We start from the raw sequence: 13071 nt of genomic DNA on the forward strand, positions 1-13071 counted from the left end.
GTACATCATTGAGATCAGTGTGTATTGGGGCACATCATTGAGATCATTGTGTATTGGGGCACATCATTGAGATCAGTGTGTATTGGGGCATCATTGAGATCATTGTGTATTGGGGCACATCATTGAGATCATTGTGTATTGGGGCACATCATTGAGATCAGTTGTGTATTGGGGCATCATTGAGATCAGTATGTATTATTGGGTCATAATTGAGATCAGTGTGTATTGGGGCACATCATTAAGATAATTGTGTATTGGGGCACATAATTGAGATCAGTGTGTATAAGGGCACATAATTGAGATCATTGTGTATTGGGCACATCATTGATATCAGTATGTATTGGGGCACATCATTGAGATCATTATGTATTGGGGCATATAATTGAGATCAGTATGCATTGGGGCACATTGAGATCAGTATGTATTGGGGCACATAATTGAGATCAGTATGTATTGGGGCACATAATTGAGATCATTGTGTATTGGGACACATTGAGATCATTATGTATTGGGGCACATCATTGAGATCATTGTGTATTGCGCTCATAATTGAGATCAATGTGTATTCGGGCACATTCATATCAGTATGTATTGGGGCACATAAATGAGATCAGTATGTATTGGGGCACATCATTGAGATCAGTATGTATTGGGGCACATCATTGAGATCATTGTGTATCCAAGGAACATCAGGGAGGTCTATGTGTGTAATGGGGATACATCAATGAAATATATATGGTGTTCTAATTGCTGTGCAGATTTTCCTTATAATCATTGGTTTATAACACATCAGGCTGATGTATAACTATTCTGTGACTGGTTGATGATGCCTTGTAAATCTTGGAGTTCCTTGACTTACCAAAGACAGACTTACCAGACAGACCTAATACTGGTACCAGCCACATCCCATTGTTAGGCACTGAAGTACTTGTTGCCACAAGAGGTTTTGACTGGATGTAGTACCAAGCCTTCAGGATAATTCTTGGGATATATTTGGTCATAACTTAGAATGAATGGTTCCAAGCCTAGAAAGAACCATGGCAACCACCCGAGAAGTGACAGCTGCCAAACACCATTGTCTCAGTCATCTTCATTTCATACTGTGTTGTTTTGCTCATTTGTTTGCATGCATTTGTTTTGTGATTAGATGATGCTTTCATAGTTGTTGAGTTTCTGGCATTGTGTTTCAAATGTTTTATAATCTTTAAAACGGCAGGATAGGCAGGTGAAATATAATGGATGAGCAGACCATTTTGTAATCACTGAAAGGAATTTTGAAAGAAAACACTAATTTGTTCTTATTGGTAGGCGTTGCCCGACTGGAATTCCAAAGTCTAAACATGCTAAATGTGAATGATTAATCCATAAAATAGTAAGGAATTTGGTATGATAATCTGTATGAACTCAAATTAGTATTTGTAGTGTAGTGCTTTGTAACTCTGGGAGGTTTTCTTGCAGTTGTCGCGATCAAGTTCAATGAGTTCTCTCTCGCGGGAAGTCCAGCAGTTTACGACCCAGGTAATATGTCTGCCAACTGGCTGACTGTGTTGTACGCCTCGTATCACACACTGTGTCGTAGTGGTCATCTGTAGACACTGGTTACTAACAACTTGTACCACTCTTCTACTGACCGGTCAATAGCGTCTTGTATACTGCTTCTGTGTATAACTATGTAACAGTACTTGGCTCCTCCAATGGAAATAAGTTGATATCAGGATATTTGATAGTGTAATTGTTTTTGTATTTTTTCATTAGGCCAGACCAATTTATTTCTTGTTTTACGGATTTTTTACCCCAGAAAACCTAAAGGCAGGAGTTAAAAAAAATATTTAAAGAATCACCAGTCAAAGTAATACTCCTTTTATATGCTAAAAGTATTTTATACTTTTGGCAATTTATGAAGTGTATATGGCGGAAAAAAACAATCTAAAAATGTCTTGTAAGTTTATATTTTTGGCCAATAAAACATAATGATGATTTTATTTTTTGAGCAGAGAAAGTTATTATTATTTTTTTCTTTTTCCTGAAAAAAGTACGACTGGCGGATCCGTAAAACAAGAAATAAAATTGGTCTGGCCTGAGAGAAAATAACAATTCCAAAATTTAATAAATCATTTGGAAAATTAGACAATATGCAGTGCCTAAAGATGTACAAGCTGTGAATGGTGGAAATGTTTCAGTGGGGTTAACAGAACATTGTGTCGTCCAAGTGACAATTCAACCAATCAGATGAAATAAAAATTAGTAGCTATCTCATAATAGATGGTAGGTTTGTTGACTAAAGGGAGATAACTCTTTAGGCCTCAATGATCTGCCAAGCTTGTAATGGACTGAGCATGACAAGGTCTAACACTAACATTGAACAGGCTTTTGTTACCAACTGAAGTTCCCCTGCTATTAAGTATATACACTGTAGATTCTAAACTGAGGCAGTATTTTGTGTTGGATAGTATGAAGTCGGACATGCTGAAATTCTGTTTATATACAGGGAAGTTATTTCTCTAACTTCTAAGTTTTCAAAGAGTTATACACTATTAAGTCAATTGCTTAAGTTCAATAATTTTTTGGAATTTATTTCCTTCAAAGAAAAAATAAAATTCTTATAAATAATTTAATGCTTGACAATCCCAGTCTTGTGATTATTACCGTATACTATCGTAGGTAAGTCGATTTTGTGTGAGTAGACGCAATATGATTGTGATTAATGCAGACCGAAGTTATAATTATCGGTAACTGCTCGTTGTCTTGTGGTCTGAGTTGGCCGTGATTAGGTACCCATCGCAGGGGGTCGGCTTATATACGAAACATACCATTTTTATACTGATTTTAAGTTGTCAAGTTAGGGGGTCTGCTTATCAATGAGATCGACTCATCTCTGGTAATATACGGTAGTAATCACATGACATGTGGGTTGTATATTCCGAGGGGAACTAAGAATGAGGCTTGCGAGCACACTGATCATTTGATTGAGGTATGATACTTGAGCCACAGTAGAAAAGGAAGCATGAAGTGCATTGAAAATGTTAGGTGTGTACATCTTGTACGGTACAAAAGCCTGTGTTGTGTTCAAGGATGATGTCCAGTAGGGGTGTCACGATACACCAATCTCACGATACGATACGTATCATGATTTTAAGGTCACGATACGATACGTATCGCGATACATAATTTTCGTGCCTTTTCATAGCATTACCTTTCCGGCAACGTATGCGCTCGCTGATTGGTCCATCAAAATAGTCTAGCCAATCACAAAAGCTGTTAGTTTCCAACCTATTTTTTAAGTAAAGCTAGCTATATCTATTTATCGGAGCGGTCTCGTATAATATTACTATCAAGACTTTGAAGGAGATGGATATAGCATAAAAATTTGAATCGATAAAGTTTTAAAATAGGAATCGATACACGCAAGCATGTATCGCGTATCGTATCGTGTAAAAATGATCAGTAAAAATGTATCGATGCATCGATACATTCATTCGCGTATCGTGACACCCCTAATGTCCAGACAACGGAGCATCATTGTATTGAGCATCCAGCACTGTATCTTGTTACCTGTCTCTGTACCTGGTATAGCATCTATAGTATACCTGTCTGTGTCTCTACATGTGTAATCACTAACACCTGACTCCGACTGGGAGGATGTTTGTGTGGTAGTTGTAGTTGCATGTCCAGCATGCTGTGGTTTGCTGTCACTGTCATCACCTCTCACACGTGTGCTTGTGTTTACCAGTATTATACCTTCTCATGAATTGAGTTGCATCTAACAGTTTTCATCATGTATGGGGGCGGTGGGGTAGCCTAGTGGTTAAAGCGTTCGCTCTTCATGCGAAGGCCCGGATTCGATCCCCCACATAGGTACGTGTGAAGCCCATTTCTATTGTCCCCCCGCCATGATATTGCTGGAATATTGCTAAAAGCGTCGTAAAAACCACAATTACTCACTCATCATTTATGTCAACTTATCCTACATATTGTCATGGACCCAGCATGACAGATCTCATAATGTATTTCACTATTTAATTTACATTGCTGAAGATTTTTGTTGCAGGGATAGAAATACTTTTTTTTCTAAGTGTGCCTTAGGGCACCAGACAAATATTTTAGGTGTGCCTTTCAGAAATTGAGTATGCCCACATGTTTTTAGAATAAATGACAATGATGATGATTATTTGAAATTTATTGTTAAATAAAGAAATGGGTTTATGAGCATTCAAATATGTATGGTATTATTCAGTTTGGAAAAAAAATAATTGTTTGGGGGCTTAAATGACTAAATGTGAGTTATGTTTCTAATAAATTAGGCGTGTCAAAAGGGCACCGAGAGCATTTTTTAGCCGTGTCATTTCAATATTTACTGTGCCATGGCACACTAATATATGGGGTATTTCGAACCCTGTGTTGGCATCTATATTGATCAATATATCCTTTGTAAACCACATTAAGCATGAGGGGATTCCTGGCAACCTTTGGTTATGTTCAAAGCAACCTATGCTTGTCGTACGAGGTGAGCAAATTGATTGAGGGGTAGGGCTGGTTCAGTGACTTGATTTACTGCAGGCCATTATACCTTGATAGCTTGCTCACAATATCAATCACTTGATTATCTGGTCCAGACTTAGTTAATTATAGCATTAGTTATAGTTGGTAGCTTATCTACAGTCTCCAGGCTGATTGGCATCGATGTTGGTGACCAGTGTTCTATGCATTTATGTTGAATGCTATTTTTTAGACTAGTTTGTATACTCCTGAACATTGGGTGGTTGAAGTGACATGCTACCCATCCAGTGACATGCTTTCTTTATTGTATTACGTACAGATCTCTCAGTGTGGCATTTTAACGATCATATGGTTGTTCATGGAGCATGGTAGCATGTTGGCATGGCTGTTGACACACAGGTTTTTTGTAGCTGCAGTAGAAGCATGCTTCACCGTCACAGTCAACAGCAACATCATTGTCATCTTCATCCACATTGACATCATTATCATCACTATCATGTTCCTCATCTCTATCATATTTTCTGTATTCTGGTGTAAAACATGACATATATGTTTACTATTATGCTGTATTATGATCCACTTGTATTCCATCCTGGTGTTTGTGCAAAGCCCAGAGCTGACAGGACAACATATCTTCGTTTTTTCAGGGTATAATATCTCTTGTGTGTTACCCTGGGCCTAGATTTTCGAATCTCTCTTAGCGCTAAGATAGTCGTAAGTGCCATGCATTAACATTAACTTACGACTATCTTAGCGCTAAGAGAGCTTCGAAAATCTAGGCCCAGGACTCATATGCCAGCACTGTTTCATTATTGGAATGACCTCACCAATGCAGTCTCTCATATCAACAAGAGCACTGAAGTTATCCTGCTCATAAACTTGAACTCATCAATCAAAGTGCCTCTTCAGCACTAATTTTCATTGAAAATTGAGTCTTGATCCCTGGATTCGAATAGACGAATGATTGTTGTGTTAGTAACTTGTTTTTAGCTCAACTTTCTGGTTGTATTTTACAAGGAGTCCTGGTCAGATGGATGTGTTGCAAATCCTGACTGTCATTATTTTACGTCTAAATCTGGCATTGTGCAATTGAAACTGTTTGAAATTAATCTAAGGGGACAAATGGATCCTGGGAAACAGAGCATGATAAATGAAGGTGTGGCACTCTGGGCTGTAGAAGATGTGGATACAGGGTTTATGTCATCCTGAATCAACGGTAGGATAAAAGGAAAAAGCCTTTTGGACATCCCTGAGAGGACACTAAAGTAGCTTAGAGGTTCTTGTAACAGCCAAACATGGATTTTATGAGGGCTTCTCCATGTATTTCATGATTTGTGTTGTTTAAGGTCTCCATTCTCTGGTGATTTCTGTGATCCTTGTCTGCCTGGCAAGGTTCATCTAGTTACATGACCTGGGAGTGTGTTAATTTTTGCATTTACCTGCATTTGACAGGCTTTGTTAGTCTTGTTATTTTAGTTCAAGATTAGGTTTATCAGTTTTGTTGAACAGTTATACATTGACTTGTGTACTTCTAGAAGTGAGATGAGTCTCACAGTGCCTCCAACTAGTGAAAACTGTAATGACTGAAAAGAACCTGTGAAGAACTGGGTTAGAATTAGTCTTCAGAAACCGCTTGTCAAAGAAGCAACTAACGGGATCGGGTTGTCAGAGACTCTGACTTGGTTGACACATGTCATCGCATCCAAATTGCGTAGATTGATGCTCATGCTATTGATCACTGGATTGTCTGGTCCAGACTCGATTATTTACAGACCGCTGCCATATAGCTGTAATATTGCTAAACAACAAACCAACTGCTGCTCCTATGTATTATATTTATATTATGCCTGTCACTATCTCCCTCCCTATTCCTTCCCTCATTGTACATTGTGTACATTATTCTCGTGTAATTCTTAACTTTGATCGTAGCCAATGTGTTAAGAATCGGCTTAAGAAGTTCGTAGGGCTTAAGAAGTTTCGAGAATAGCTAGCCTGGTGTGGAGATAAACAAGTGCTACAGCAATATATGTGTACCATTTCTGCAATGCCTGTCAATGTCACCCTGTGTATGTTTCAGACGGACTCTGCTCCGGGTTCCACTGCCAACCCAATCCTGTTCAACCCCGCCCAGTTTCAGGGTGCCCAGCCCCAGGTTCAACAGCCTGCTGCAGCAACCAACGGACCTCGGTACGGTCAGCGGAGACAGTACCCCAAGAAGACATAGGACTCAAGGAAACACTTAAACACTACCAAACCATTAAACTTTGTTTAAACATCAGTGCCGAAAACACTTAAACAATGCCCAAAGACTACCTTTGATTGAGGAGGTATGGAGTGAGTGCTTCAACAATTGTGCAGTGATAGGGGGATATAAGTTGTATCTTCCTGCAACCTTGACTCCACACTGCTCATGGTTCTATCAATTGTAAGATTAGAAAAAAACCCATCCTGTTCCTACATGTATCATTTAAACAACCATAACCGTATTAGTTCACTTTCGCCAAAAAAATGGACGGAATGGAGAATGGTGGATGTTCTTGACCACTTCCTGTTGCAGGTCACTTCTAGTTTTGTCACTTCCTGGTGAAGGTATGTTATTGTTCCCAGTCATATTCTAGCCCCACATGCCCCCCCCACCTCATGTTTTCAGCCATTGTAACCATGTTCCCAACACTACAGCTAAAGTCTGATTATGACTCTGAGGGGTAAGTCTCATTCATGTTATAATTCACCAAAAAAGAACTGATCTCGGACTAGCATTACTTAGTCCCATCATAACAATTGACACCTTGCAACCTATATCTAGTCGACTGCTGCCCATTCCAAGGACGTCGTCATTACATAAGAATCCACGACAGCTGTCTCAGGCAACAACCATATGTTCCAGAAGCTCCTGATAGACAGCATCTCAGTGTGTGAAATAGTTCCCCATGAGCAAGATCAAGATCCCCATGACACTGCTCAGATCAAGATCATCTGAGCAGTCACAAACCCTCAACGTCAACCACCAACTAGTAACTTCACTAATTCATACTGCAGGGTGCTTGTTAAAAGTGTACTTAATATTTCTACATTGGAAAAGTGTTTAGCTGATTGGATATGCTGAACTTGAACAAATATAGCAACACTAGCACTAACTCATTCGTTACAGGGTAACGTAATGCCAATCATAATATACACCCAGCTTTCCAAAAAGCATCATTGTGGGCAGAAGGTTTATGATACTAGTTAGAGACAGGGGACGAACCAATTCACACGCTGATTACAAGATGTCTGTGTACAGGACAACCATCTATGACGATCACGTTCTTGTGTGTAACCGGCACCCACGCCATAGCATTAACCACGTGCAATGTAAGGGTTTAAAGAGTTATCTGCTCTTGTTACCGTTGAATCTTGATCTGATTCGGAATGTTTGTGCCGTTGTTGTCTTGACGATCTCTGGTGATAAGATCTGGGGATATGTACAGTAGTACTTACATTTAGAGGACCTGACTCTGTGGACGCCCAGTGTGAAAGTATGTAAGTAAGATGGTCATCTGTGTTGTCTTTGTGTCAGTGGGCTGTTTGCCCAGTGATGACTCCAATGACTCAATGCAGGAATTTACACCTGAGAAACAACCACATCTAGGGCATTAACGTTGAAAAATTAATAAGCAAGGTGGTTGTTCTGTTTGGTAATCCTTTCTGTATTTGTCTTTAAAAAATGCTTTGATCTGGGTGTTAATTTGCGCTCTGTCGATACTGTTGCAAGTAGACCAGGGAAGCGGTGTTCATTTGGTTTAAGAATGTGCTGCATCTGATGGAAGACTGAAACGATTCTTGTGACCCAGAATGAGATAGAAATGGACCGGGAATATAAGTCTTTTTCTGCTCCATGTTTCTGCTGTTGGCTCTTGCAATTCGTGATACTATTTGGAAGCAAGGTTTACGAGGTTTCATTAACTTCTAACTTAGTTTATAGTACTTGTAATCAGTACATTAACAGTATAATCAGATGTCGATGTGCCTTCGGGATACGTCACGCCAAGCTGAAAGCATTTTGAGAAGAAGTTCTGTTCCAGTTTGGCTGCATTTAAGCTAGAGATCTACAAGTTTTGTGTGATAACCAGTGGACAATCGAACGAATTTATTACCATGCATTTTGATGATTCGCTGAATTACAGTTTAAGGAGTATACTAAAGACACCTATTTTGTATTGATTTATGACTATGTACGTCCCTGCTGCTCGGCTTGTTCATTGGAGCTGTGTGGAAGATGAGGACGATTGAGAATGAGTTTGATGTTCTTGTGCCATCAGTTAATAGTGAGACATCACCTTGTGTGTGTATATACTTCACGACAGAGTTGGTGAAAGGTGTTGTATGTCCATGTACGTGGTATATTCTGTATGATTGTACATGGTATGTTATGTATATTGTGTGATTGTAAATGTTAAAGTGTGTATATGGAAACAATTGTACAGTATTGTTAGACTTATTCAGATAATATTTTCATGTATTCAAACCGATACACGTGGTGAGAAAGCTTCAAACATGTGTTTCAATCCTGACTCTGATGTGGCGTCAAAACCCGGAACAATACACAGGAAGATTAATTCAAACATTTTATGTTTTTTGAATAAGATAAATGCATTAACCATTGTTGGACCTGCAGACTGCCTCCTTGATAATCCAGTGAGAATTATCTACATTCCATTTCAGTAAATACCTTGAACCCTTTGACACCATACACTTGTTTACAGTCCCGATTCAAAATATTCCCCACTTACAGAAGTCGTCCAAACAGATTGCACTCAAGACCGACGGAAAAGCTGTGTAAAGTTACCGATAAGGCAAGTCGATCGTGGCATCATTTTCAAAACTGAAACCGTATGTATGGTCTCTGCTGAAACGATGGGGTGGAAGGGGTTAAAGCGGTGGGGTAGCCTAATTCCTCACATGGTTAAAGCGTTTGCTCGTCACGCCGAAGACCCTCACTCACTCACTCTGAAACGATCGATTCCCCACATGGTTAAAATGGGTAAAATGTGATTCCCCACATGAAGCCCATTTAAGGTGTCCCCCCGCCGTGATATTGCTGGAATATTGCTAAAATCGGCGTAAAACCATACTCACTTAAAATAATATGGATATGTGATACACTGGGTAATCAAGGATGGACATAGGATATAGAAGTAGTACACATGGGGATGGTATAAGCATTGAATGTTAATAGAAGATTGACGTACCGGGCATCTTGACCAGTTGGTGACAGGGATGGACGAGAGATAAAGATCCATGTGTGGCCGTGCAGGCTCTACTGCACTGCACCAAAGCTAGAACACGACCTCTGATGTTCAGAAGCTTCCAGACGATGTGATCAAAACTTCACGATCTTATGCCAGTATAGATGCGCCGGGACCGATCACGTGTGTTCATACTCGTCTTCATGAACAACCACATCTTGTCACAAGGTCCTACACTACTTTAAGAGGTTGAGGACCAACCCGTTCTTTGATATTACCCTTGTGTCATGCAAGACCAATAAACTTGTAGAATGAAGAGACTACAGTAATATGAAATCAACGGTTAGCCTGAACCTTTCAGTAGTGTATTTGTGACTATCATCAGTGGTTTACGTTGTCACGGTATGTGTGCAATAAATCCTGATAGGTCAACGCATGGAAACTGATACACTAAATACACGTTGGACTTGTCCGTGTGAGGAAGGAGTGCGTGAAGAGAGTGTGTACATAAGTAGAGGAAGATATGTCCGTGGTGTATATATTGTATATTGACTGCTGGTTCGAGCCGTATATTTTGTATATTGACTCCCGGATCGAGCAGTGGAGTATGTGATAATGCATCTATATTTATTAGTGTAGAAGGATTTGTTGAAATACGTATAACGCCTATTTATTCCATTTGTATATTTTGTCAAATTCTACCATTTGTTACTTTGTCCTTAGTTTCTGTGTGGGTAGTAGCCTTGTACACGCCTGTGAGAAGTTTGTTGTAGCACAGATTTAACTGATTCTTGGTGCAATTGTGTTTTCGAGAATTTTATCAATCTTATTTCATTAAATGAAATATCCAACCAATACACACTCAACCATTTTTCATTACGACTGAATGACTCTTGTCTTTATTTGGGGATGTGGGGTGGCAAAGCGGGTACTGAGTTTGCCAGTTGTGCTGGAGTTATTGGTTTGATTCCCACACACGTTTTCTGTGTCTGGAACCAGTTCGTAGTCTTCACCTTGTACTGCAACCCGTGGAGATCCGGGTTAGAACTGCTCTTCAGTAACCCATGCTTATCGTAAGAGGCGACTTACAGGATCCGGTGGTCAGGCTCGCAGACTTGGTTGACACATGTCATCGGTTCCCAATTGGGTAGATCGATGCTAATGCTGTTGATCACTGGATTGTCTGGCCCAGACTCGATGATTTACAGACCGCCGCCATATAGCTGGAATATTGCTGAGCGCGGCGTAAAACTAAACTCACTCACTACACAGGCAGTACCGGGAGTTTGACGAGGCTGCGTATAGGATATAACTGCATACATTTAATCTTGTTTGACAACAAACATCAGTCTGGTGCAGTCAAACGGTGAACGTAAGATGAAGAAACGTACATCAATCTGGTGCAGTCCGTGGAAGTTGCTTTAAGCTGTTGTAACACTATCGTTCCTTTTGTCAGACAAGTGCAAGCATATTGAAAGAATTATTACAAAGGCTTTAGTGTTCGAGAATAATGACAATAGATAAGGAAACTGAAGCTGACTGGCATTCAACTGCCGTTACTTTGATGTACAGTAAATCTGACACACGTTTGTTCTGCAAATCTAAATAACCACAGGAGGATGTTAAGATGAAGCACGAAGACTAAATACTTTTGACATTTGAAAGGCTAAAGCGGCATGGACTACAAAAAACAGCAAAAAAACCCAACAAAACACCCCAAACCCGGTCGACCTACTGAAACAAGGTTTCCGTATCCACTTCTCGTGGGTATATGTCAGTATATTACTGATGTGTAGACGTCGGATGTGTTGCTGTAGTCTGACGTTGCTGCCGACGTCCTGTCTGCGCACATGTCTAGAACTGTCATGTAGTTCGGTTGTAAAGTTTGATTAGCGGGTCAGGTGTCACTGCAGTTGTAGGGAGAGATTTAACAGAACACTGCAACAGACATTTGACCTATGTTTGGAGTGAATTTACTTTTACATCGCTTTTAGCAACATCACGGCGGCGGACAGAAATCGGCTTCACACATTGTACTCATGTTGGGGAATCGAACCCGGGCGTGACGAGCGAACGCTTTAACCATTAGGCTATCCCACCGCCCCGAGTAGTGTTTGGAGGCAAGGTTCTACTTCTTGCATACGTTTCTATTGTTAGTGTTCAATGTACTCTAGGAGTTTAATGTCGGCTGGACCCGTGAAGAACTGGTCCGGATTAGAACCGGTCTTAAAACAACCCATGCTTGTCGTAAGAGGCCACTAACAGGATCGGGTGGTCAGGCTTGATGACTTGGTTGATGCATGTCATTGTATCCTAGTTTTGTAGTTCCATGCTCATTTAGGCCAATCACTGGATTGTCTGGTCCAGACGCGATTATTTACAGACCGCCGTCACATACCTGAAATGTTGTTGAGCGTGGCGTGAAACAACAAGCAAACAAATATAGATTGCTGGATGTCTTTGCACAACAAAAAACAAAAGTTATCTGAAGATTCGTAGTTATAGTCCATTCTATATTCTAGAGTGGGAAGCTTTGAAAAAGTGAGTATGTGAATATGGTTTTACGCCGCTTTTAGCAATACACAATCTTCTGACGAGAAAACGCTTCAACCGCTAGGCTACCCAACGACCTCCCTTTATAAAACATGTGCAATCGTTGAAAAGCAAAGAAATGACTGACTGACTGACTGACTGAGTTTGGTTTTACGCCGCTTTTAGCAATATTCCAGCAACATCACGGCGGGGGACACCAGAAATGGGCTTCACACATTGTACCCATGTGGGCAAAGAAATGTAATAACAGCCTACAAAAATACATATTTTACTAATATATGTCAAGGATGGTAGTTCTGATGAAAAAGAATCGGGGTTTGCAGCTGTAGGTAGACTGATATCCACGTACAAATAAAAATCCCAGGAAATCCTCTTATAAGCTGTTGACTATACACCCACCGGGGTAGTTTCAGGGTGCCCCCTCTCCTGGTAGCTCCGATGCTCAGCTGTTGATCACTGGGTTGTCTGTCGAGACTCGATTATTAACAGACTGCCGCCATATAGCTGGAATATTGCTGAGCGCGGTATTAAACTAAACTCACTCACTCATTCCTGGTAGCCCAGTGGTTAAAGCGTTCGCTCGTCACGCCGAAGACCCGGGTTCGATTCCCCACATGGGTACAATGTGTCAAGCCCATTTCTGGTGTCCCCAGCCCTGATTTTGCTGGAATATTGCTAAAAGCAGCGTTAAACTAAACTCACTCACACCGCTCACCTGTTGTTGCACTCCTTTACTCTGTTAAAGGAACATCAGCTCTATCGTTGTAACACTGCTTATCTCATGGTGACACTG

General features: G+C 40.4%; 1 protein-coding gene across 1 annotated transcript in view; it reads left to right on the forward strand.

Annotated features, from left to right (window-relative positions):
- LOC124275829 (protein transport protein Sec16A-like) overlaps positions 1-9101 on the forward strand; it is a 41770-nt gene extending 32669 nt beyond the window's left edge. Inside the window, exons 28-29 of the mRNA XM_046711509.1 lie at positions 1459-1518; positions 6575-9101. Coding sequence (XP_046567465.1) covers positions 1459-1518; positions 6575-6721 — 207 coding nt within the window. The 3' untranslated portion in view covers positions 6722-9101. The remainder of the gene's footprint in view (positions 1-1458; positions 1519-6574) is intronic.
- Positions 9102-13071: the final 3970 nt, after the last annotated feature.

This window comes from Haliotis rubra, unplaced genomic scaffold (genome assembly GCF_003918875.1).
Source record: "Haliotis rubra isolate DU_JTF1 unplaced genomic scaffold, ASM391887v1 Scf203, whole genome shotgun sequence".
Taxonomy (NCBI): domain Eukaryota; kingdom Metazoa; phylum Mollusca; class Gastropoda; order Lepetellida; family Haliotidae; genus Haliotis; species Haliotis rubra.